A 22,705-nucleotide genomic window follows, 5' to 3' on the forward strand; every position below is an offset into this window, starting at 1 on the left:
ACAGTCGTGGCTACTTGCAGGGGTGCGTGTGCACACAGGTGTGGTAGCAACAATAGCCCCTCAGCTCATTGGCCGGCACAGGTACCTGTGTGGCTGGTGCCTCTTGTTTCTTGTCTTCTGATGCCCGACTGCATTCCTCGCTGCTGCTGGCCCTGAGGCCTGTCCTTGGGTGGCCAGTGGCCAGCACGTTGGTTCTGATGGCTGAAATGGGGCAGGATAGGAGCAAGTAAGTAAAGAGGAGTTCCGTGGTCCCCCGTCAGCAGCAACACCACAATTTGCAAGCCAGCCCTTGCTAGGGCCCTGGTGCTGCATAACCCCCCGACAAGGCTGCCCGGTGGGGCTGTCACTGTGTCCCTCACAAGGCGCAGGAAGCCCAGAGAGTTGCAGTGGCGTTGACTCTAGGGTTCCTTCTCATCCTCTCCTCTCCCTGCAGAACAGCTGCTACTCCTGAGAGGTCAGGTGCTGGGCCATGGCCTGTCCTTGCAGTTCACACTCTTGTACAACTGCCTTGGCACTTGCAGGGGTGCGGCTGCCCGCGGCCCATGCAGTGTGTTCCAGCAGCCCCAAACAAGGCCCCAGCTCGCTCTGCCGTAGTACTGGCTGGCTAACTGGCCCTGCTTGGCAGATGGGAGGAACCATGGCTATGAGCATGTGATGGCAAAGACACCATGGTGTCATAAGATGGCCCCTCAGAACTGCTGAGCTGGCTTTCCTCAAACGATGAACGAACATGTGCGTCTCGGGTTTTTGCAAAGTCAGCAGCTGGGAACTATGACCAGTGACTGGGCTGCAGGATTGCAGGGGTTACGCTCTTCTTCCGGGGCAATCTGTATTTAATGATCTAACCAGTGACTAGATACTACTTCCTCACTAGAGTGCAACAATGGGGATGGTGCCTGTTTTCTTGCTATCACTGCAAGAATTGCACTCTCCAAAGCCAATCCCCAGAAGCGGCTCTGTCTCCCAATAACAGAACCCCTCCCCGCAATGTCTCTGTGCAGGGGTTATCTAAGAAATGGGAGGCTCACTACCATCCGGACAACCCACTCTATATTCAGCTGGTACACAGCCCTTCCTGACACTCCACAGGAGACAAGGACCGGTCCCCGCAGTCTCTGGCCACTGCTCTGGATGCTACCCCAGGGACTGGCACAGGCAAGTCTTGACAACTATTCTTCCAGGGCTGCAGGTGGGATGCCTGGCAGCTGGAGATGCAGCCCCAAGCCCTGTGGAAAAACACTTGGCTGTGCATCTTGGCCACGGTACTGTCTCACTGTCTTTCTGTGCGGGGTGATGCTGGTGAGAGCCAGCGCCCCACGGGGCTGTGCTCACCAGGAGCCAAGGACTGCGTTGCAGGAATCACGTCGTCATCCTCGCTCTCCGAGGAGCTCCTGGCTGTGCTTTCCGAGACCCGGGTCTTCCTCTGGGCGGCTGCAGTCTGGGCCTGTGCCGGGGTAGCAGCCGGGCCAGCTGGACTGCGATTAGGGTCGACAAAAATCAGAGGGGGTTTAATCACCTTGAAAAACAAAAACAAAACACCCCCCAGTGATTAAAGGCTTGGTCAGGGGAAGGGATGAGAGTGCAGGGGAGGGTTCCACAGGGCAGAGTCCAAGGAGCTCGGGGGTGGCCAGCTGGGCCACTGGGCGTGTACTTCCAGCTCAGCCCCTCCCAGCTCACACAGACCCCAAGGGCCAGGGTAGTACAGGTAGGAAAGTCACAAGTCTAGAGCAGCAAGGCCAGCAGTTCAAGGCCACAGAGCAAGGGAACTGCATAGAATGACCAACTCAGCCTTCTTGACTCTGGCTGTCTTTTCCAGAATTTTCCACAGCTGCTAGGTTGTGATACACGATCCTTACCACCTCCGCCCCCGGTCTGGGGGAGGCCTTCACAGTCCAGCTGCCCCACCCTGGAAACACTAATGCAGCCCAGGATGTGGCTGCCCAGGGACGCCCACCTCATTTCTCAACAAATAAACCATTTGTGGAAATGGGCCGGTGAGTGGGGCAGAACCAACTGCAGATTGATGAAGGCATTAACAGCCCCCCACAACCGGTGGCTTCTATTCAGACCCTTATTGAGCACAGTCAGACAGATGGGGGTGTTGTCTGGATAAGTCCTTTGTAGGGCTGCCCATGTACTGTGTGCTTAAATCCCAGTGGATGATATGCCACGTGTGAAACTGGCAGGGAAGTGAGTGGGGGGATTGCACAAGCCGGGCCTGCTCAGGAGCCAGTAACTGCCAAGGCTGGGGAAGGCCTGTGGGGGTTCTTTATAGAATTTCTCATCTTTGGGTATGCTTCCAATTCCCCAATAAAAAACGCTAAATGAAAGCACACTCCAGCAGGCAGCAGTGGCTGCCTGGGCTCTGGAGGCGAGCAGGGCTAGGCACCATGGCTCTCCTGACATGCAGTGCTGCATACAACAGTACTCCGAGCCCGGGGAAAACCCCAGCTAATGAGAGCACGGGAATAGAATGACCCCTCTCCACTCCACACATGGCAGGAGGAGGAGGGAACTGCCTGAGGTTGAGGGGTGTGCAGAGTCAGGCCTGGGACCTGGCTGCTGCTCCACCATCAGCTCAGTTCTCAGGCCTGACTCAGCAGCCTGGGTTGCTGCAGACAGGGAAGGTCAGAAGGAGAGCAGGAAGGGGCCCGCCTGAGGGGGGAAGTTCTGCCTGGCTCAGGCCCTCCCTACCCCTGCCAAACAGCCGCCCCCGTGGCTGCTCTGATCTGCCACTTCCACAGCCTCCCTTCCCACGTGATGAGAAGGAGAAGGATGGAAAGTGGGAGAAGGCTTACAGTTGAGGGAGGGGAGCTATATATATGTGAGAAGACAGAGGAACAGATTGTCGGGGACCAAGAGAGGCAACGAACCCACTGAGGCAAACAATAGCATCTTGGGATATTAAAAGTGGCTCAGCAGCAAACGCCGCCTCCTGGTTCCACCTGCCCACGCCAGCCCACCCCGGCCCCTGGGCTGTGGGAAGGAGGTGGAGCAGGGGGCCTGGCTGTGGTGGAAGGGGGAGTCAGGGAGTTTGAGGGGGACGACAGCCTGGTGCTGTGTGTGGCAGGAATGCAAAGACCAACCTGAAGAGTTCAGTGAGGTGGGCAGTGCCACAGTGGGGCCTAATCTCCCCTGCACCGTGGCGGCCTGGTTCCCTGCCTGCTGCACTCTGCACCTTGCAGAGTACCAAACATGAAGGCATGTTCTGGGGTCACAGAGAGCAGCAGGTGCATGAGGGGTGGAGCAGTGAAAGCATCATGGCCTGAACGCTTGGCTGTGCCTCCCTGCCAGGGTGGGGCAGTAAGGAGATGGGAGGAATTCATGGGCTCCCTTGCTGACCAGGGGTCTGAGGCTGTAGAAGCAAACCTGCCACCTGTCAGAGCCGAGCTTAGGGCCCTTGTGCTGGCAAGTGTGACATAGTGGAGCAGAGCTGTGGCCTGGGCTGCTAAGCTTGACAAGGGATCAGTCACAAAGGCACCATGCCTGCAAGAGCCTCCCTCAGAACTGCATGGGACCTGTTAACAGACCCCAGATGGCCCTCCCCAGGGGCTGAGGAAGCCCACTCACTGGGGGTACACCCCAGGGCTGAGAAGCAAGGGATGTGGCCCTGCTCGGGGGAATCAGCGCACTGATACCAAAGCCAGGACTGGAAGGCAGTTCTAATCACAGGCAACCTCAACGAAACCCCTCCGCTTCTCACAGACCTCCTTCTCTCAGGCTCAGCCAGAAACTTCCAGAGTGGGATCTCTGTCTTTTACTGTTTTGGTAAAGTAATGGAAGAAGTGGCAGTTAAAAGAAATTAATTTGAATTGCTAAGTGAAAGTGGCGTGTATTATGGGATGAAGTATGATGCGATCTGTGTATATTCCACAGAGTGGCTAAACTACGTGCTGCCTCGCATGGTCCCCATCTCCACATGACTGTCACCCACTGCAGGCTCAGCACAGACCCTGGCCTGAGGGTCACTGTGCGGTGGCCCAAAGGAACAGCACAGGGCCTGCAGACACAGCCACACTCCCATTCCGCTTGCAAACCCAGGGCCCTGCCCAACAGCCCTGCATTCTCTCCTTTCCCCCGCAGATGGGCTATTAATAACAATAGTGCAACTTGTCCATAGAAAAGTGCTCAATAAAATGCATCATAATTATAATAATCATAATTAGCGGGCTGGGGATTAAGGCGCTGCAATCTCCCAGCTTCCCCAGGCTACGCTGTCTTCCCTGAATCCCCCAGGGGAAGGCACAAACTGCTTCTTTCCTTCTGCCTTTTTTTTTTTTAATAGGGACTGTAGAATCTTCAGGACTAACATACCAATTAAATGGTTCAGTTTAAAAGCATGATGTTCATTTTAATTGTGTTAGTCTGCCCCCACAGAGAAACTCAAAGGGGCCCCCTCCCTGCCAGCTGTTCAGATGCCTCGCAGAAGGAGGCCGTTTCACAAAGGCTCCAGGAGAGCTTCGGGGCCAGGCCCGAGCTGGCAACAGGGAAGTGTCACGTATTGCCAGGGAATCCCGGCCGGCCTGGGTTCAAATACCATGTCTGCCTTCCGGGCCTCAGCCACATGGCACTGGGGCACCTCATTCTACTCCTCCAAGCCACAGAGCCTCCTCCCTAAAATAAAAAATAACTCAAGGACCTATTATATTCTCTCATGGCTGCTGTGCAAACACAACAGGATGATCAAATTCGGGGCTTAGCACAAAGGTGGCCAAATGCATTATCTGTGTGTAGTTGTCCATCTTAGATTTTGTAATGGAACTGTTATGGAGAGAAAGGCAACAGGCCCATCACTAGATTTGATTGATGGCCTGAGAAGCACATGGAATTGAAATAGAAGGGGAGATAGTTAAGGAGACCCCACTGGTCTGGGGGCTGCAGGATCCAGTACCTCTAGCTAGGTCCTTGGAAGGGGCCTGGTCGATGCCTCCAGAAAGGCTAGTGTATACATAGAAGCATGGAGCACCTGGCATGACTGATGCAGGCCTCTGAAGTTAGGGGGAGATGGTGGGCCTGACCCCACCCTTGTGTGTGGGTGCAGCAGAGCACCTGATGTGTCAGGTGCGAGGTGCCCATCTCTGTGAGGCTCTCGGGACTCTGAGAGCCCTGCGAGTAATGCTTGGGGATTTCCTTGCACAGGCAGCCAGGGACCATCACTTGCACCTTGCTTAGCCTATTGGGTATCATGAGCATTTGGGGAAATTCCTTCGACTCTCATGGCCCTGATACCCAACGAGGCCACATGGCCAGGCCTGCTGATGGACGGGGGACAGAGCCATGGCTTTAGGTTCTTCTAACAGCACACAGATTGAGGAGAGGCCCATCACTGCCTCTACTTTATAGCCAACGCAGCTGAGCCACAGGGTGGACGAGGCAATGCCCAGCTAGGAGCTAGTGGCAGGTGGCACCAATGCTCTCTCAGCCCCGAAGCCTGGCGGCTTGACTGCTCTGCTGCCTGCCTCATGTGGTCCCGGAAGGTGTCACAGGGGTAGGAACTTCAGTGAGTGCCATGCGCTGCTCTAATGTGGGGAGCTCTGCCACTCCTGCCTCAGCCCCAGCCGGCAGGGAAGGAGGCATGGCCTACCTGGCTTGATGGCAACTCCTCGTCACTGCTCTCGGAGGACTCTGCTGCCTTCTTCTCTGGAGGGGCTGGGGTAAGGATCTTGCCTCTAGATATTTTGGCGTTACTGTCCTTGCGAGACGTTAAGACCTGAGTAAGCACAAAATGTGTGTGTGGGGGAGAGACATTAGCTAAGCAGGAAAGGTGGTTAGCAAGCCATGCCCACATGCACCTGCCTCTCTGGGGAGGGCATGGTGGCCCCTTCCTGGCTTGGAGTGCCCTACAAACTGGAAATGCACGCTTCTGCCTGGCTTAACCTCCTTCCACGGCTGCCCACTGAACATCACAGGGAGACAGAACACAGAAACGGCTGAACACAGAGCTGTGAGCTGCCAGCCCAGGGGCTCATGAAAGGAGTCCGGGACGAAGCTGCCGGTGTGAGCGGAGGTCCCCACACACCTCCTGTCTTGACTGTAACATCCTTCTCGCTTCCTGCTAAGAAGCACTCTGCTGGCTACAGTTCAATGGGCCGTCCCTGTGGGAACTACGGTCACTTCAGCTCAGTGGAGGACAGGAAGCAGCCTAGCATCTTACCACCTGGTAAGTGAGTGGTGAGTGGAAGCTGTTGGAGCTTGCACTTTGCTAAGAGAAGTGAAATCAGGACTTGCACGCATCACTTTTGACTCTCCCACTGAGACTGCTGCCATGCAAGAAGGCCACCTCCTGCCAGCCCTGGCCTCTGGCTCCCTGCCTCAAATTCCGACAGCTCCTCCCACCAGCCAGACAAGGGCACTTGCAGGCTGCTCATCATGGACTGTGAGAGGGTGGTTCAGCCAGTTTGAGCCCTGGACAGGATGTGGAGGGAGAGCCTCCGGGCTGACTTGGTAGCCTGTAGTATACATAAGGCCAGAGAAGCACTGAGGCAGGAGCACCTGTGCACCTGTGCCGCCAAGCTGAAGAACGAGCCAGTGATGGCAGCCAGATCCTGGAACCTCCCGCATGCTGACAGTCAAGTCCCTACTGCCTTAATTCTTCACAACTGGACTTTCTCCTAGAGCTTAGTTCATCCTGACAAAGAAACACACTGATAACTTAAAACAAAACTCCAAATAGTCCAGCCACCAGCCCCTCTCAGTATCACTAGGAACAGGCATCTAAAGGGCTGCTGGCACTGCTGGCCACCTGCTCTGACCTGGGTGCACAGCCCCCACCTGTGCCTGGGGATGATCAGCATGCCACTGAGCTCCACCTTGTCTGAGCTCCAGGGATCTGTTCTCCCAGCTCTGCTACACAGTACAGAATCCTGTGGTAACACAGACCCACCCTGAAGACTGTAAGCTCCTTGAGGGAAGCTCAAGTTCTTCCTCCCCATGGGACAGGTGTGGATATCAAGGGCACAGGTTCCAACTGCTCATTTTACTCATGAAGATGCCTGAGAGTAAGAGATGGAACTTGGGGCCCAGTTTGTGTCCTAAATGCTCTACTTCCCATCCAGTTTCCTGCTTGTGGCCTGGAAAAGCAGTGGAGGACAGCCGCATGGCAGATCTGGAAGAGGCTCCTGGCTTCAGATTTGCCCAGGTCTGGCCATTGCATCCACTTGGAAGATGGAAGATCTTTCTCTGTAAATTTGACTTTCCAATTTAAAAAAATATATAGATATAACTACATATCTATATCTATATAGATAATAGATAAAAAGAGACAGAGCTTGGCCTGGGCCATTCCTGTTCATGCCACTAGGCCACCACTGACTTAAGTGGACAGAGAATGTCCCTTTAGATGAGGTTTCTTGCTGCCACCACTCCCTACTGTCCCTGCTGACACCTCACTCACTGTCAGCTGCCACCTGTGACTCACCATGCCCAAGTTCCTCAGTTTGATGCAAGCCCAAGCCCTGGAAGCACAGGAGTTGGCTGCCCTGAGCTTCTGCAGTACTTTGGCCCCCAATATGCAGACACAGCAGAGCTGTGCAGGCAACAGATGCCACCTCACGCCTTCCCTTCCCACTGCCCAGGGCCTAAGCTTCACGCTAAGCTCTCCCAAGCAGAGCCACGTTACCTTCTTCCTGGGGCCTCACAACCCCCGCACCACGGCCTGGACCCCCTGGTGACCCCCGCGCCACGGCCTGGACCCCCTGGTGACCCCCGCGCCATGGCCTGGAACCCCCTGTATCACATCTCGGACCCCTCATGACCCCTGCACCATGACCCAAGCCCCTGACTTCATGTACCTCAGTAGGACTTGTTTGCTTTGCCTTCCACGGGGCTGGTGTGTCTGCTTGAGCTGTGGGGGCCTTGGCAGACACCGGGGTGCCCAAGACCCCTTTCACTGGTGAGGCCTTGAGTTGGGGGTGTTGTGTAGCAGATTTTGCCTGGGGAGACATGGAGTACAGGAGTCCATGGAGAGGAGGGGTACTAGATTTGCAGCCTTCACCTCTGCCTTCCCCATGGGGGCCCTTAAACCACATCCTGACAGCAGTGGCGGGTGAGGTCTTGGAGGCTCATCAGGTCTTACCTGGGCTGCGGACACGGCCATGGGTGTCTCCCCATCGCTGTCTGAGTCTTCGCTGCTGCTCTCCGAATCCTCCTCCTTCTTCCCCAGCTGGGTCTGAGCAGGCACAGGGCCTGCCTTGCCACAGGGTGCCAGAGGGGTCCCTTTCCTGGGGGACTCCTTGGCAGGGGCCAAGGGAGCTTTGAGTTTGGGCGTCTTTCCCAAAGGTTTCACCTGGAAGGTGAGAAAGCTAATGAGAGGAGTCCAGGGGGTGTGCATGTGTGTGGCGACAGGAGATCAAGGGGACAGTGCAGTTGGGTGCGAGACGCAGCTGGACCCACAGGGTCCCCCTACAGAGAGGGGAGCACCAGGCTCCTCCCTGCCTTGGTGCTGGGCCTCACCTGAGCTGGAGCCTCCTCCTCCTCACTGTCTGAGGATTCCTCACTGCTCTCCGAATCCTCCTGTGGCCTCCCCATGGGCACCTTGTTGGCCTGGGCCACTGTGGTTGCCACCTTACCCACAGCACTGTTCTGGGCAGTCTTCATGGGAAGCTTCCCCTGAATTGCAAGGAAACATGACATTGGAGTAGGAAGTGGCTGCCACAGCTCCCTTTAGGCTAAGCTCCTGGCCATGCACAGCAGGGCCCTGCTTCTGGCTAGCCCCTGGCCCCACTTGCCTTGGCTGGGGATCCCTGCTTGGCTTGGGCAGCGGAGGTGATGACTTTTCTAGGGGTTGACATGACGCCTTGGGCTGCAGATGCTCTTGCAGAAGCTGTGCTGGCTCTGGCCTGAGGGGTTTTTGCAGAGGCCTTCACCTGGAGGAAGACAAGAGAACCTCAAGTGGTGGCGAGAAAGGAGTTGGGGTGAGAACGGTGGGCCAAGACTGCCAACGCTGGAGTCAGAGGCCTAAGCTTCGATCCTGGCTCCTCCAGCTAACAGTTCCAGGAACTTGAGTCGAGTGACCTCACAGGGCCTCCACCTCAGCGGGACAAGGACAATAAGCCCCATCTCTGGGGCTATCAGGGGGATTGAACAGGGCCCTCTGTGCCTGGTACACAGTACACAGGCAAATAAGCTTGTGCCTGTAAGCACCCTTTGCAGTGTGGGCCATGCACAGGAGCACCTAGACTGCAGTGTTTTCCTTTCAGCTCAGGAGGTGAGGGGCTGGAGAGGGGGAAGGATTGTCCTCTGGACAGCATGGAAGCAAGGAAGCCTGGTTCTTCTGCCCTGGTTGGCTGGAATGCAAGGCTAACAGCTGGAATTCAAGCAGTCAACCTAGTCCATGAGGCTGAGCCGACAGAACCTGACAGGAAAGCAGTACTCCTCTGACCTTTTCTTGGGCTTTCCCTACATTAACTGATAGAGCCCCCGCAAAGCCGGCCAGGCTCTCCAGCAAACACAGAACTAGTGGGCCGAGAGCCACCAAGGAGGAAATGGCCCAGCACAAGGTCCTGACAGGAGAGTGGGGAACAGGCCAGCTCCCCAAGGCCCTGCCTCATTCAGACACAGCCCTCCTCCTGGCACCCTGTGCCCACCAAAGACCGAGGAAAAGGAAGAGCAAGCGGGAGCGCAGAGAAGGCTCTCCAAAGTGCAGACATGCCAAGCAGGCAGCCCCACATGCAAGGCCCCTGGAGGGGAGTGATGTGTTTCACAAGGACGTGAGGGCAAGACAGAAGAAAGACTCATACAGCCCGCCACATCTCTGCTCACACAAAGACCAAAATCACACAAAACAGGTTTCCCAGCCACAACACAATTAAACCAGAAGTCAACAACAGAAAGCAAGTTGGGTAATCCCAGGTATCTAGAAATGAAACAACCTGCTTCTAAATAACCTTGGTTCAAAGCATAAAAATAAAACACCCATCTCATAGTGCAGGTGGGAGGCTCAGATGGAAAGACAAATATTTAAGAGCTCTGTGCAGCGAGATTGGGCGGGGTGCAGGGTGTGGGACTCACTCTTGCAGTCTGCAGGCTGTCAGGGGAGCCCCACATGGCAGGGACTTCACTGAGCAAGACCTCAGAGAATGTCCTACATTATGTTGGGGGTGTGGAGGATGGAAAAACCCACTGAAAAGTGTGCTCCCACCCCAGGGGGAAGGAAGAAAGAAATGACTTTAATTTTGGAGTTATCACTGGAAATAATAAAAAAACAACAATTAAACAATAAACGGTGGGGTGGTAAGCAGGGAGAACAAGCCGTCTTCCATTTGCCCTGGCTCTTCCACAGTGTGAGAACTGAGTCCCGATCCTGCTCTCCGTCAAAAAGGCCTGATTGGGTGATGAGGGCGGAGCTTGTCGGCAGGTGAGAACCCACTCACACCCTGGAGGACTGATCTTTAGAGAGGAACCAGCGCCTCCAGAGGGCTACATCACCTGCTAGGAGGTGGAGCTGGGGTTTGAACTCAGCCAGTTTATCTCCCTGACATTTGCTTCTGCCATGCTGCAGCACGATCTCACCTGAACCTGCTACTGTTAAGTCACCCAGACCAAACACACACTCTCCCAGCACCGGGCCTTTGCACAGGCTTTCTTTGCCTAGAACACCACTCTCTTGGGTGCTACCACCCAACAGGTCCACTAGTGGAGGAGCACCCCCGACCCCTCGCAGGAATAACCTGTGTGCACATCCATGGCTCCACGTGGATGGAACCTCCCCGAGGGCCATGACTAGAGCAGCCCAGACTGACAGCACCCGCAGAGAGGGCACTTGGACTGTGTAGGAGACACAGGAAATCTCAAGGAGGGTTTAAAAGTCCATGAAGGGAGACAGGAGAGCTCTGACGGGCAGAAGAGCTAACAGGAGAAGTGGGCATGTCCAGGGACAACGGCAGCCCCAGACAGGGCCCATCCTCAGCCCAGGCCTAGGCCTCACCTGCGCGGGAGTGGAGGCGGCCCCCTCACTGTCCGATCCCTCTTCACTGCTCTCTTTGTGCGTCTTGGCCTTGAGCTGGGCACTGGCAGGCCCTGTCTTTCCGGGGAGCAGGGGCGTGGTTCCTTGTCCCGAAGGTCCCGTGGTGGTCGCCGGGTTAGCTCTTGCCTGGGGGCATTTGCCCACAGACTTTGCCTGGAAGGACAAGTGGATGCGTGCATCTCAGGTGCCCAGAGGAGCTCAGAGCCGCCCCAGGGCCGGCCAAGCCCACGCAGGCCTCACTGTTGCAGCAGGAGCTGTCTCCTCTTCACTCTCTGACTCCTCACTGCTAGAAGAGATCTCCATGGGCCGCTGGGCGCCCTGGGCCACCGCAGGGGATGAAGAGCAGGCAGAAGTCGCTGTCATATCCTTCCAGGGGAATGGGGTGCTCACTTGTAGGGCGGCAGCCTTGGTAGACGTAGGGGTCACAGGAGCGGGGGTACCTTTCTCTGGGGAGGTCTTGGGATGAGTTTTCTGAGCTGGTTTTGCCTACGGGGACATGGAGGGCAGAAGCTGGAGCCCCACTGTTGCCCGCACCAGCCGGAGCCCAGGTTCCTCCCGAGAAGTGGCCAGCTCACCATGGGGCTGGCTGACGGGGGCAGTCCTAGGTCTGCTGAGCCTCACCTGAGTAGGAGGTGGGGCTGTGGGTGCCTCCTCCTCGCTATCAGACGACTCCTCGCTGCTTTCTGAGTCTTCCTCGGCCCTTGCAGCCTTGACCTGAGGAGTTCCAGGCCCAGGCTTCTGGGAGGGCACCAGGGCTGCCACTTTCCCTAAGGGCCCCTGGGTGGGAGCCGAGGATGGGACTTGAAGGCCTTTGCCTGGGGGCTTTACCTGGTGGGAGACACATGGATCAGGAGAAGGGGATCAGGAGAAGGGTCTATGGGGACAGACACACACATGAAAACATACTCAAACACGATGACCTGAACGGTGAACAGAAGGACCCAGCGGGCTCCTAGCACTGACAGACAGCAGGGTTTTGGGGAACGGGCCCTTACCTGGGCCGCGGACACAGCTGGAGCCACCTCCCCATCACTGTCAGACTCTTCCTCGCTGCTGCTGCTGCTGCTGCTGCTGCTGCTACTGCTGCTGCTGTCTGAGTCCTCCTTTGGCTTAGCCACCTGGGTCAACGGGGCTACAGGCCTTGCCTTCCCAGGGGGCACCAGCCCAGTGCCTTTCCCCGAGGGCCCCACGCCCACAGCAGGTGCAGGTCTGACTTGAGAGTTCTTCCCTAAAGGCTTCGGCTGGGAGGGCCAAAAGACAAAATGAAGGTGGGAGTCCAGAGAGGGGAGGGACAAGCCCATAGGAGCTCTTCTGGGGGGTCTGACAGCTCACCTGAGCTGGGTTCACGGTCAGGGTCACGGCTGCAGGCGTCTCCTCCTCACTATCTGACTCCTCGCTGCTGCTCTCTGAGACCTCCTTCCGCTTCCCCACTTGGGCCTGGGCGGCTGCAGGGCTTATCTTGCCAGGGGCCACCGGAGGGGTCCCTTTCTTGGGGGATCCCTTGGCAGGGGCTAAGGCAGCTCTGGCCTGGGGAGTCTTCCCCAAGGGCTTCACCTAGAATGAGGGGAGGGTGAATGGGCATGTGCAGATACAGGGTCTAGCAACAGTGGCAGGACAGAGGAGGCACCTGAGGTCTGGCACAGCGTGCAGAGCAGCCCCCTGAAGGCCAGCAGGGGCGGTGCCAGGCTGCAAGGGGTCCCCCAACAAGCCTCACCTGGAGTGGGGTCCCGGCAGCTGGGGTCTCCTCGCTGTCAGATGATGTCTCGCTGCTGTCGGAGTCCTCCTCTGGCTTCCTTGACTTCCCAGGGGCTGCTGGGGTAGCCACTTTCCCGAGTGTCCCCTTGGCAGAGGCTGAGGCCGATCCGGCCTGGAGAACTTTCCCAGAGTCCATGACCTAGGAAGAACAGTCTGATCTCAGCCTCTAACAACCCTCTGCTATGCTTTCAGGATATGGCCTGGAAGCCTCACGGCGATCATCCAATCCTGGCCTTCTTCAAGCACCCCAACCTCAGACCCAGGCCCACACCTGGCTGGGGTCCCCAAAGCTTCGTCCAGCTTCACTTCATGCATTTTTAGGGCATTGCCAGCTCTGCTCCTTCCAGCTACTCCTGGGTCTCCAGGAGACACCCCAGCAACAGGCAACTCTTCCCACCCTGCCCCGGACTGCCTGCTTGGCTGCCCAGCATACGAGGAAGTCATAGCTGGGGGCCTGGTGAGTCTGGGAAAGCCTGACTTTGGCAAGAAGAAAAGTGTCTGGGGGGTGCTCAGTGAGGCCCCCACAACCACTTGGCCTGGGGCCAGTCACCCTGCAACATCAGCGGCTCTGATCTTTGAAGAACCTTTCCCTGAAGGAGGTGCAGGTCACTCCAGACAAGCTCTGTGTGACTTGTTCCTTTTCAAATGTCTGCATGAACATGTATTCAGAAGGTTCTAGAAAAGTCCCCATACTAAAAAATGGATGCCCACACAAAAAATAAAAATAAACAAACAAAAACAAAGAAAAATGGATACCCATACAACACCTGGTAGCTTGTGGGAGCAGCAGAGCAGACTCCTGGACGCGTCCTCTTCTCCCAAGACAGCCCTGACCGCTATATTTCAAATCGCCATTCTTCACTGCCCCCATACCCTGCCTTCTCTAACTTTCACTGGCATCTAGCAAAGGCAATCTTATTTATCTACTGCTCCACCCTTCTTGCACCACACTCTGACTCCAACAGTTCTGCAGCCCCTCAGGCTTGCCCTTGGGAGGCCCCCACAGCCTCAGGGGCTGAGATCCCTAGCAAGGGAAGGTAGTTGGACTCCCTTTAGGGGCATGGTGTGAGTGGTAGGTGCCTGCTCAGTGCTGGCCTAAGAAGCCAGAGGTCACAGAACCAGCAAGGATGAGGGTGGCAGGGATGATGGAGTGGACAGCCCATCCAGGCCTGTGCGTGGACCACAGAGTATTTTCCAGAGGCCAGAGTCCCTGCTCTGCCACCTGCATATGGCTCTTCTCTCCCTCCTCTAAGGGGGCTCTTCCCCAGCAGAGGTGCTAACCACACAGCTACTCCTTCAGCTATGGTGGGCCCCGGGCAGCTGGGGTGTTGGGCACCTGTGGGACTTCTCACCTGGCCGGGCCTCCCTGTCGGGGGCTCCTCCTCACTATCAGATTCCTCAGTGTTCTCTGAGTCTTTTTGTGTTTTCTGGGTCCCCGCTGCAGGGGTCAGGGCACCTCTTCGGGCCTGGGTTGGCCTGGCCCCCACCTTCCCGGGAGCTGGAGTCGTCTTCTTCACTGTGGACTCCTGGGCAGGGGCTGGCAGTGGGGCTTTGACTTGGGTGGGTTTCACCTGGAACGAGAGGCTCTAAGTAGGTGGTCTGCTTCCCCTTAGCTGGCACTCACAAGTGGCCCAGAACACCCAGAGCAAGCTCATTCTCACCAGCATCTTTTCCCTTTAGGAATGCCCTCTCCCCAGCCCAGGGAAGGCCACTGGGCTCCTCTACCCCGATTCCCACCCGCCCCCTCCATGGCAACTGGCCAGCCCCAAGGCAGCTGGGCCAAGGCCAAGAGATCTAAGTGCCCTGGCCTCTGAAGTCTGGCCAGGCTCCTGGGAGGGTGGGAGGCCTGGAGGGGCAGCTCTCCTGAGGCCAGGTCCCTTTACCTCCATATCAGTCTCATCACTGGAGCTGGAGGTGTCCTCGCTGGAGCTGTCGGCCTGGCCCGCTGACACCAAGCCTGAGAGATGGACACAGTGGGGACTAAGGGACCCTTTCCAGACCCACCCACACCTTCTCCCACGCTGAGTGTTGAGCAATGGCACCTCCTCTGCACCAAGTTACAAATCTGCCTGCCCTCAAAGCCCCCATCTGAAGGTACATGGTCTTCACTCCTATATTCCCACACACCTGCAGCTGGGGGGTGATGGGGAGCCTGGAGTAGGTCCCAACTGTGCACTCACACCCGCGTTTATAAACTCTCCGAGTTACCGTCACAGGCACTGAAGCAGTCATGGCACGTGCCTGTTTCACATGGAAAAGGAGGCAAACCCAGGCCCTTCAGAAACATCTGAGCTGCCAGGGAGCCCTGTAACTCCCCAGAAATGCCAACTCACTATGCAGGCCACACTGACTCGCTGGAGCTGCCCTCCCTTACCTAGATGCAGGCCCGTTACTGTCTATGGTCAGACCTCTGGGCTCCAGAATGACCCAGAACTTGACAAAGCAGAGTCAGCACCTGCCTCGTCAGCCGAGGGGTGGGGCTGCTCACCAGGCATGGCAGCAGGTGCAGGGGCTGGGCCACCACCTTCCTCTTCAGTTTCTGAGGCCAAGACAATGTTCGTTGAGGGTTCTGCTGACTTCTGGGCTGACTTCCCAGTCAGCAGGTGGGTTAGGGCCTTCTTGGATGAGGAATGTGGCACAGAATTCACTACCTTGCCGGCCCTGGTCTGTGCCTGCACCTGCAGGGAAGTCAGGGGGAACACTGGGTTAGAACAGCAAACACAGGATACAGAGTGCAACATCCCATTGTGACAACTGGGGGGTCACCCCCCAAGGCTCATCTTTTGGGGTTGGGGGTACTCATACAGGCCCTCCCCTAATAAGACTGAATTACAGTTTTTGGGACAAAATAAGTAGGGGTAGGTGACAGTCTGGTGTGGCTTTCCACTTTTTGTAATTCCTTTTACACACAGTAAATGCTGTAGGCCCTTGCAGGGACACAGCCTGAAGCTCTGCTTCTAGCTTCTGGATTAGAACATGCAATTAAGAATTTCAGAATCTCAGGTACTTGGTTTACTCCAGCGTCTCTACTGCCTGGCAGTGGCAGGAACAACAGAGATCAGCGCAATTCTGAGTGCACTGGGCAGGTGGATGCACTAGGGAAACCGCCCAAGCCTGTGCCCACCATGCCTATTGTCCACAGCAGCAGACATTACTTCCACCTCTCCTGAAGAAGAACCTATGCCATAGCTAGGTTATAGCACGAATCCAGGTGGCAATTACGCACAACCTTATCCTTCACACATTGGGGACTATTCCCTTATCGCATACTGCAACTCCCACAGGCAATGGCTGGGGAGGGGGCGCCACTCACCTTGGCCTTTTCTTTCACGCTTGCTGGCAAATCCACCCCTGTGACTGAGGAGTTGACAGCCGTCGGCCTTGGGGCTGCGAGACACAACCAGTGGGATGAATCAGGTGAGCTTTCTTGCCTGAGGGTGGCAAACAGCTTTCCTCTCACCTAACCGTTCACCTGCTACTGGCTGCCTGGAGATGGCATCAGGACCTGGTGCTGAGCCCAGATCCACGGGAAGAGCTTTGGGTGCCTACTAAGGTCTACCAGGAGCACGAGAGAAGGGAACGGCACCACAGAGGCTGTGTGTCCATGTTCTGATGGACGCCCAGCTCCCCCGGGGGTATGAGACACACAGGACTGGCTCCCCCCATTACCACAGAGCAGACAGCTCCGAGGAGCGCCAGGCAACCTGAGCCCAGCTGGAGGTGTGATGTTGGTGCTTTTACATCTTAGGGGAAGACTGCAGTCTTGTTAGAAGGTACTTGAGATGGAGACGAATGGTCCAATCTGACCTGTACCTGCACTTAGCGCCATCTCCCTTTCTGTAATTATGGGGCACTTCACACATCTTCACAGGGAGACATCATGTGGACTGGGCCACCCCGCTCCAGTCATTACCAACTCCTGGCCAATCTCACTTCATCTGCAGCTCCCCACCGGGGATTATTTTGAAGAAAATGCCAGACTTCTTAGCATGCTGTCCGCAAACACTTCAGGATGTCTTCCAATGAAGACTCTTCAAAAAGTGTAATTATGGTTCCATTTTCACAGCTTATAAAATTGATTAATGCGACTTGCTAGCCAAATGAAATTTTACCGTTTTGTTTTCAACAGCACACGGATCTGTATGTAAGCATGCATCATCTGTAGATGCAAAGGAAGTTTGAAAGGGGCCCCTTGGGAAGGTGAGTTAAAGAACGGAAGGAAAGAACAAGAACGGTCAGTTCCCTTCAATATGCTTTTGCGTAGTTCAAAGTCAATCTATTCAGCATTTATAATTTAAGAAGATTTAGCACAATATAAAAGATATGATCCACTATGACCTGAAACATTTTTATAAGTAGGCTCAGAAAAATAAATGGAAGAAAGATGTGTGAAATTATAGGTGGCAAGAATATGGGGCAACTTCTCCCCCTTTTTTCAAAGTGACTTCCAATGATGAATACTCTGTAATGAATCCTGCATTTCTTTTATAATCAGAAAATACATTTAAAAATCAGGAAATCACCTTCATGTAAACTAAAAACAAAGTATCATGATGTACTGGAGACATGGATGCATAAAACACAGGGCCTCAGAACACGGTTGGAGGAGAGGCCACAAGGCCTTCACTGGGTCATCCCTGCTGGCGCAGAGACCAGTCATGGAAGATCGCCACTCGTGATGCAGCACGCAGGCCGCACTGAAGAGGTAGCCAGCGGCTGCCCTCTGGGCTCTTGGCCATGACTTCTGGAAATGTAGTCTTCTTCTACCCATCAGCATCACCAGAATTCCTGGGCACCGTGGAGAAGGTGACCACAGATGCACCCAAGATGACAGTAAAAGGGCATCTGGTTTCGCTGGTGAGCCCTGGGAGACAGAACAGGGGTGGGGACACAATGTCTGGCATAGAGGAGGGGTTCAAGTGAACACTGTGACAGACTCAACCTTCCCAGAAGATGCTGGTCCTCCCAGGCTCTCCAAAGAGGAAGGCTTCCCTGGCACAACCCAATTTCCTCCAGGCTGTCCCAGATGGCTCAGGCCCCACCAGCACCAACGACGGGGGCCTGACTATAGGCCCAGGGATCCCAGCAGCCACCAGCACACAAGGCTCTTACTGGCTTTAGCGGCCAGGGCTTCCACTTCCTCATCCTCCTCTGAGCTCTCAGAGCTGCTGACAGGGTCTGACACACGCATCTTCTTGGCTTGCAGTGCTGCATCTTCTTCTGCCTTCTTCTTCCGCCCAAGCTCTGAGGTTCTGCAGGATAAAGGAGGGGAGTGGGCGATAGCCATTGCACAACAGGGCAACTCCGCGGGATCTAAGATCAGGCCCTCCCCACGTCCTGCCAGCTCCCACAGGAACATATGCGCAAAGGGCCAAACCACACTGATTTGTATTTCCACTCATTTCAGTGAACATTTTTACAATGGCTGACTGGTCTTTAAAATAATCACACTGTTGGCGGGGGAAGATGTCAGATGGTACCAGTGGCTCATGGACCCCGCAGGTTCCTCTCAAGATCACCAGGCACCCTCCTCCAGAACTCCAGAACTGCCTGTGCTGTGCCCCAGCCTGGGTGTTCCTCGCCTTACGCCTCAGCACTACCTTGGCCTCTGCAGAGAGGCCCCCCGCCCTGGGTAATCACCACCTCCCCTGGGGAACTCTTGGTACTGCTTTCATTTCCTTCCCAGCACCTTTGTAGATCTCCTGGTACTTTACTTACTTCCTGCCCGCCTCCTCCACCACACAGAAAGGCCCCAGCAGGGTGAGAGGAGGGCTGGCAGCTCACTGTTGTATGCTCAGCCCCTGGCAAACGTCTCAAAGGAATTAATTCCAAGTGATGTGCCCAGGGCCAATGTGGCTGGGGAGCCAAACAGGTACACAATGGCCAAGTCCCCTGGACCTTCAAGTTCTGCCTCTTCGATCCCATCCTCCCACCCTCCCTCAAGGAATCACTGCCCATGTCCCCCTCTTCCCACTCTCCAGCTGGCACAGCTATGCCAGTCCAGAGTGAGCTACTGGGGTCCCTTGTTCAGATTGTCAGGAATTTCCTGCTAAAAGCAGGTTTCATATGTAACATGTATCAACTTACTCTTTATTCTTCCTCCCAGCAGGCTATAAGATCTACAAAAGCAGGGATTTTTTCTTCCCTCTGGTTTGTTCCCAGAATAGTGCCTGCTACATAATATGTGCTCAACAAATACAGAGACACAGAAGAGCAGCCTCCAGCCAGCCCCCTTTGGCTCCTCCAGCAGACTCCCATGCTCACTCCTCCCCGTGCAAAGAGATAATTACTATTATTTTTGTTTTCCAGATAAAGACAGACTCCATGAGGCCAAGGCACTCACTCAAGGTCACAGAGCTGGTGGCTGGCATTGAGCTCAGTGGATGTCAGGTCCTTGGCCCACTCAGTAACCTTGCATTCATGACACAGCTCCCTGGAGGGTGTCCTACCTGCAGAGGTGTAGGGTGCCCGGTGCTGTGGGCTCACCTTAGCACCAGAGCAGGGCCGAGTGCTGAGCTCTGCAGTGGAGGCGGGGACCCCTTTTCCGTTCACTCCACTCCTCCTACCAGCAGGGATGACCGGGCGTTCCTTCCCTCTCTCCCTCACCCCACAAGCAGCCCATCTTACTTGTGGATTGCTCCCATGATCAAGTGTGTGTGTGTATTCAGAAGATGAAGCCCATTCCTATTTTGCAGAGCATCAGAGAACGCATCACCCCCCGCCCTTTTCCTCAAAGATGTGCAGACAAGGGTGGGCGTTTGGCTTAGCAACCAAGACATGGGTTGGGATGCCTGCACCCCACATCGGGTGCCTGGTTCTGAGCTGCATCTCGCTTCTCAGGGACACAGGCCTGGGAGGTAACGGTGATGACTCAAGTAGCTGGGTCCCTGTCACCCAGCTCCTGGCTGCTCCTGGCTTCCACCCAGCCCACTGCCAGCCACTCCAGACATTTGGGAAGTTAACTAGTTGGACAGCAGCCGTATTTTGTCTTTCTCTCTTTCTGCCCCTCAACTAACAAAAAAGAAAACTGCAGAGGACCCAATGCTAGAACAAATAAAGCCACCAAGTGCAGATAGCAGTCCCTCATCTTGCCGTGCAGCTGCCTCTTTTTTTTAGCCTGGCCAACTAGACAGCCCTGCAGGGCCTTGGCTTTCCTGGCTGCGCACGGCCAGGCCAGTGCCTGGAGGGAACACTGACAGCCCTTTCCTTCTCAAAGCATTCCTCTGCTCATACACCCTGGGATCGTTTCCTGCATTTCGGTCTCACAGGCTTCGCAGGCATTCCACATTCGACACTGCCCTTGAACTCCTTCCCTCCCAGGGTCCAGACTACGCACCCGCCTTCTGTCCAGGTGGACATCGACTAGAGGCTGCTTCCCCAAGCCGTCCACAGACCTTGCCTTCATCCACAGTACAGGAACCCACTGTCTACCTCTTCTCTTATCCCTGTCCCAAGTAGCTCTTGCCACGGATCAAAGTGATCTCCTCAACCCCCTGCTTCATATATCCATGGCTCCCATAGCTCTTGGGTGGACACGATTTGATACCATGGATCAGCAGAATGTACATGAGGTGGGCCCTGCCTTACCGTTCCTGCCACAGGCCTCAGCACCAGCAGCTCCCACTGCCAGGCCCAGTCGGTGTGCCTCTGGGGACCTAGCTCACGGCCCGGCTTCTTGCACTCTCAAGTTGAAGTCACTTCAAGAGGCCTCCTCTACACCCCCAAATGACCAGACTGAGGATGCTGAGGCACCAGGTACGTCTCCTTGATAACCCCCCTACTACTGTGATCTTGTATTTGTTTGCTTCCTTCTATGACTCATCATGGCTATCTCCTTGACTCATTATCAGCTGCAGGAAAGGAGGAGCCATGTCCGTCTCATTTATGATGGCAGCTACCCGATTCAAACAGGGCTGAACACTTGGCAAGGACCCAGTGAACAGTGATGGAGTGAGCAGCAGGTAGGTAAGATTCTTTGCTTCTTTAGGGGCCACAGCTCCCAGCGTCTCCTCTGATTACGTGATGATATCCACAGGGGGCTAAGAGCAGAGGTCTAGCTTAGATCACCGCCCTTGTGTAGCCCAAGCTGCTTGCTTGCGGTACCCCTCCCCAGGGCCTTCAGGGGCTGCTGACTTACTGTTGCCAGTGAGTGTAGATGTCCAGAAGGGTGACAGGTTGAGCCAGGAAGCTTTTCTGTGGAGAAGGCAAGACAGCCACCATTAGCTCCTAACCGGTGTACCTCCCAGGCAGCTCCCTCTGCCCAGGTGGTCTGGAAAAGGGCTTTTGGCTCTGGGAAGTCACGCTGTGTAGCCTTGCCAGTGCCACCCAAATAACCCAGAGCCAGGAGGAACAAACCATTCCAGGGGAAATCCTTGCCAACACATTGGCCTGCAGCACCTGAGAGGCTGGGATGTTCTAAGCTAGCTCTAACACAGTCTGACCTCATGGGCACCCAGGACCTCGGTCAAGACTCTCAAAGGTCTGACCAGTTGCTGTACTCCAAGCGGTAACTAGAGCTCACACATTCGAGGCACCCAAGTGTCCTGAGGGTAACCCTCTGATCCCCAAACACCGATGATGCCAGCCTTTTGGCTGTGGCAGGGGGAAGGCGATGGGACACAGAGCCACGGGGCAGATGTCGAGATGCCAGGGTGTCAAGTGCGAGCAGGAGTGATGGGGTGTGAGCAGAGGAGGCCGGGGACTGGGCCAAGTGGCCACGACAGCACCTGTGGAGTCAGACAGCGTAGTGTGCCTTGGGAGAGCAGCTGGCTTGACCTCTTCAAACTTCACACTGCTCTAGCACGTGGGCATGACAACAGAGCCACCTTGCAGGTCTGAAGGAGACCCCAGGGCCCGGCCCCTGAGCCAGAAACACCTTGTGTCAGTATGCCTGTGCTCCACCCCAGCCACCTCACTGTCCCTTCAATGTTGCGCCACCTTGTTCTGTGACTCTCGCTGTCCGGAACGCTCTCTTGCCTACTAACCAGGAGCTCATCCCAACATTTCCTGTAGGACTTGGCCCAAATATCATGTTCTCTGGCCACCCTACTTAGAACTGAACACTCCAACCTCCCGAGCCTGCTTAGTTTTATGGCCAGCATCTACTAGCCATAAACACACCACACTATTAATTATGGTCATCCATCAGCTACTGCTACAAGGGCAGGGGACTGGGGTCTGCATATCTGCTCAGTGCAGACCCACCGCCCGCTGGACCACCCCAGCAGGTCTTAGTCCCTCACACCTCTGCCATGGTGGACTTTCTGGAGGTTGGGGCTGCTAACAAAAGCATCCCAGGGCAGTTGCACCTCTGTGGGACACAGAAGCCCCTTCTCTTCTCCAGATCTCCTATCAACTGCCACTTTCCCAGGGTGGCAGAGCCCAGTGCCCCTGGCAAAGGCCATCCGCTGTGCCCTGGCCTTGCACACTGGGCCCTCACAGCAGTGTTACAGGCACACACTTTCCCAGCCAGATGGAGAGTTCCATCAGGGCTAGAGGTGTTGAGGGGTGCCTCTCTACTATCCTGAGTAACAGAAAGGAAGTAAGAAAAGACGGTGTCACGGCGGGGTACCTTGAGGCACTGCGACTCGGCACGAGGGTGAAGGTCTGAGCTCTGGAGGAACCACCCAGGCACTCCCTGCTCCTGTCTTCCTCCACCCCCGCCCCATCCCAAGGGGATCATCCCGATCCACCCTCGACCCCACAGCAGCCACCTCCCCCAGAGGGGATCGTGTGGAGCCACGTGGTCACACACTTGGGGAAACTTAAAAGCGCCGCTCCCCGGAAGAGGGTGGAGGTGTAAGGGGCGCGGGAATTACAAAGCCCTGTGCGTCAGGTCCCGCGCTCCGGCCCGCCCACTGGACGGATGGGGCAACAGAGGTCCAATGGGGCTGAAAGTCCCACGGGGGAGGTAGAGGCACGGGTGTCTCTCCGGGACCCCTGGCTCGCACTCCGGAGCACCGGGGGAACCGCTTCCAGGCGGCATCC

The 22,705-nt window shown here is 55.8% G+C and overlaps 1 protein-coding gene across 1 annotated transcript in view; it reads right to left on the reverse strand.

Moving 5' to 3' along the window:
• TCOF1 (treacle ribosome biogenesis factor 1) overlaps nt 1-22,705 on the reverse strand; it is a 30,279-nt gene that overhangs the window by 7,368 nt on the left and 206 nt on the right. The window contains exons 2-20 of the mRNA XM_040972595.1: nt 20,856-20,911; nt 17,831-17,970; nt 16,032-16,105; nt 15,207-15,396; nt 14,602-14,675; nt 14,071-14,289; nt 12,678-12,857; nt 12,296-12,517; nt 11,959-12,204; nt 11,585-11,791; nt 11,204-11,449; nt 10,925-11,116; nt 8,727-8,864; nt 8,452-8,607; nt 8,075-8,284; nt 7,791-7,931; nt 5,585-5,710; nt 1,333-1,516; nt 86-201 (exon numbers count right to left, since the gene is read on the reverse strand). Coding sequence (XP_040828529.1) covers nt 86-201; nt 1,333-1,516; nt 5,585-5,710; nt 7,791-7,931; nt 8,075-8,284; nt 8,452-8,607; nt 8,727-8,864; nt 10,925-11,116; nt 11,204-11,449; nt 11,585-11,791; nt 11,959-12,204; nt 12,296-12,517; nt 12,678-12,857; nt 14,071-14,289; nt 14,602-14,675; nt 15,207-15,396; nt 16,032-16,105; nt 17,831-17,970; nt 20,856-20,911 — 3,117 coding nt within the window. The remainder of the gene's footprint in view (nt 1-85; nt 202-1,332; nt 1,517-5,584; nt 5,711-7,790; nt 7,932-8,074; nt 8,285-8,451; nt 8,608-8,726; nt 8,865-10,924; nt 11,117-11,203; nt 11,450-11,584; nt 11,792-11,958; nt 12,205-12,295; nt 12,518-12,677; nt 12,858-14,070; nt 14,290-14,601; nt 14,676-15,206; nt 15,397-16,031; nt 16,106-17,830; nt 17,971-20,855; nt 20,912-22,705) is intronic.

Source organism: Ochotona curzoniae, unplaced genomic scaffold, assembly GCF_017591425.1.
Source record: "Ochotona curzoniae isolate NIBS_2020 unplaced genomic scaffold, NIBS_Ocur_1.0 contig_1, whole genome shotgun sequence".
NCBI lineage: Eukaryota > Metazoa > Chordata > Mammalia > Lagomorpha > Ochotonidae > Ochotona > Ochotona curzoniae.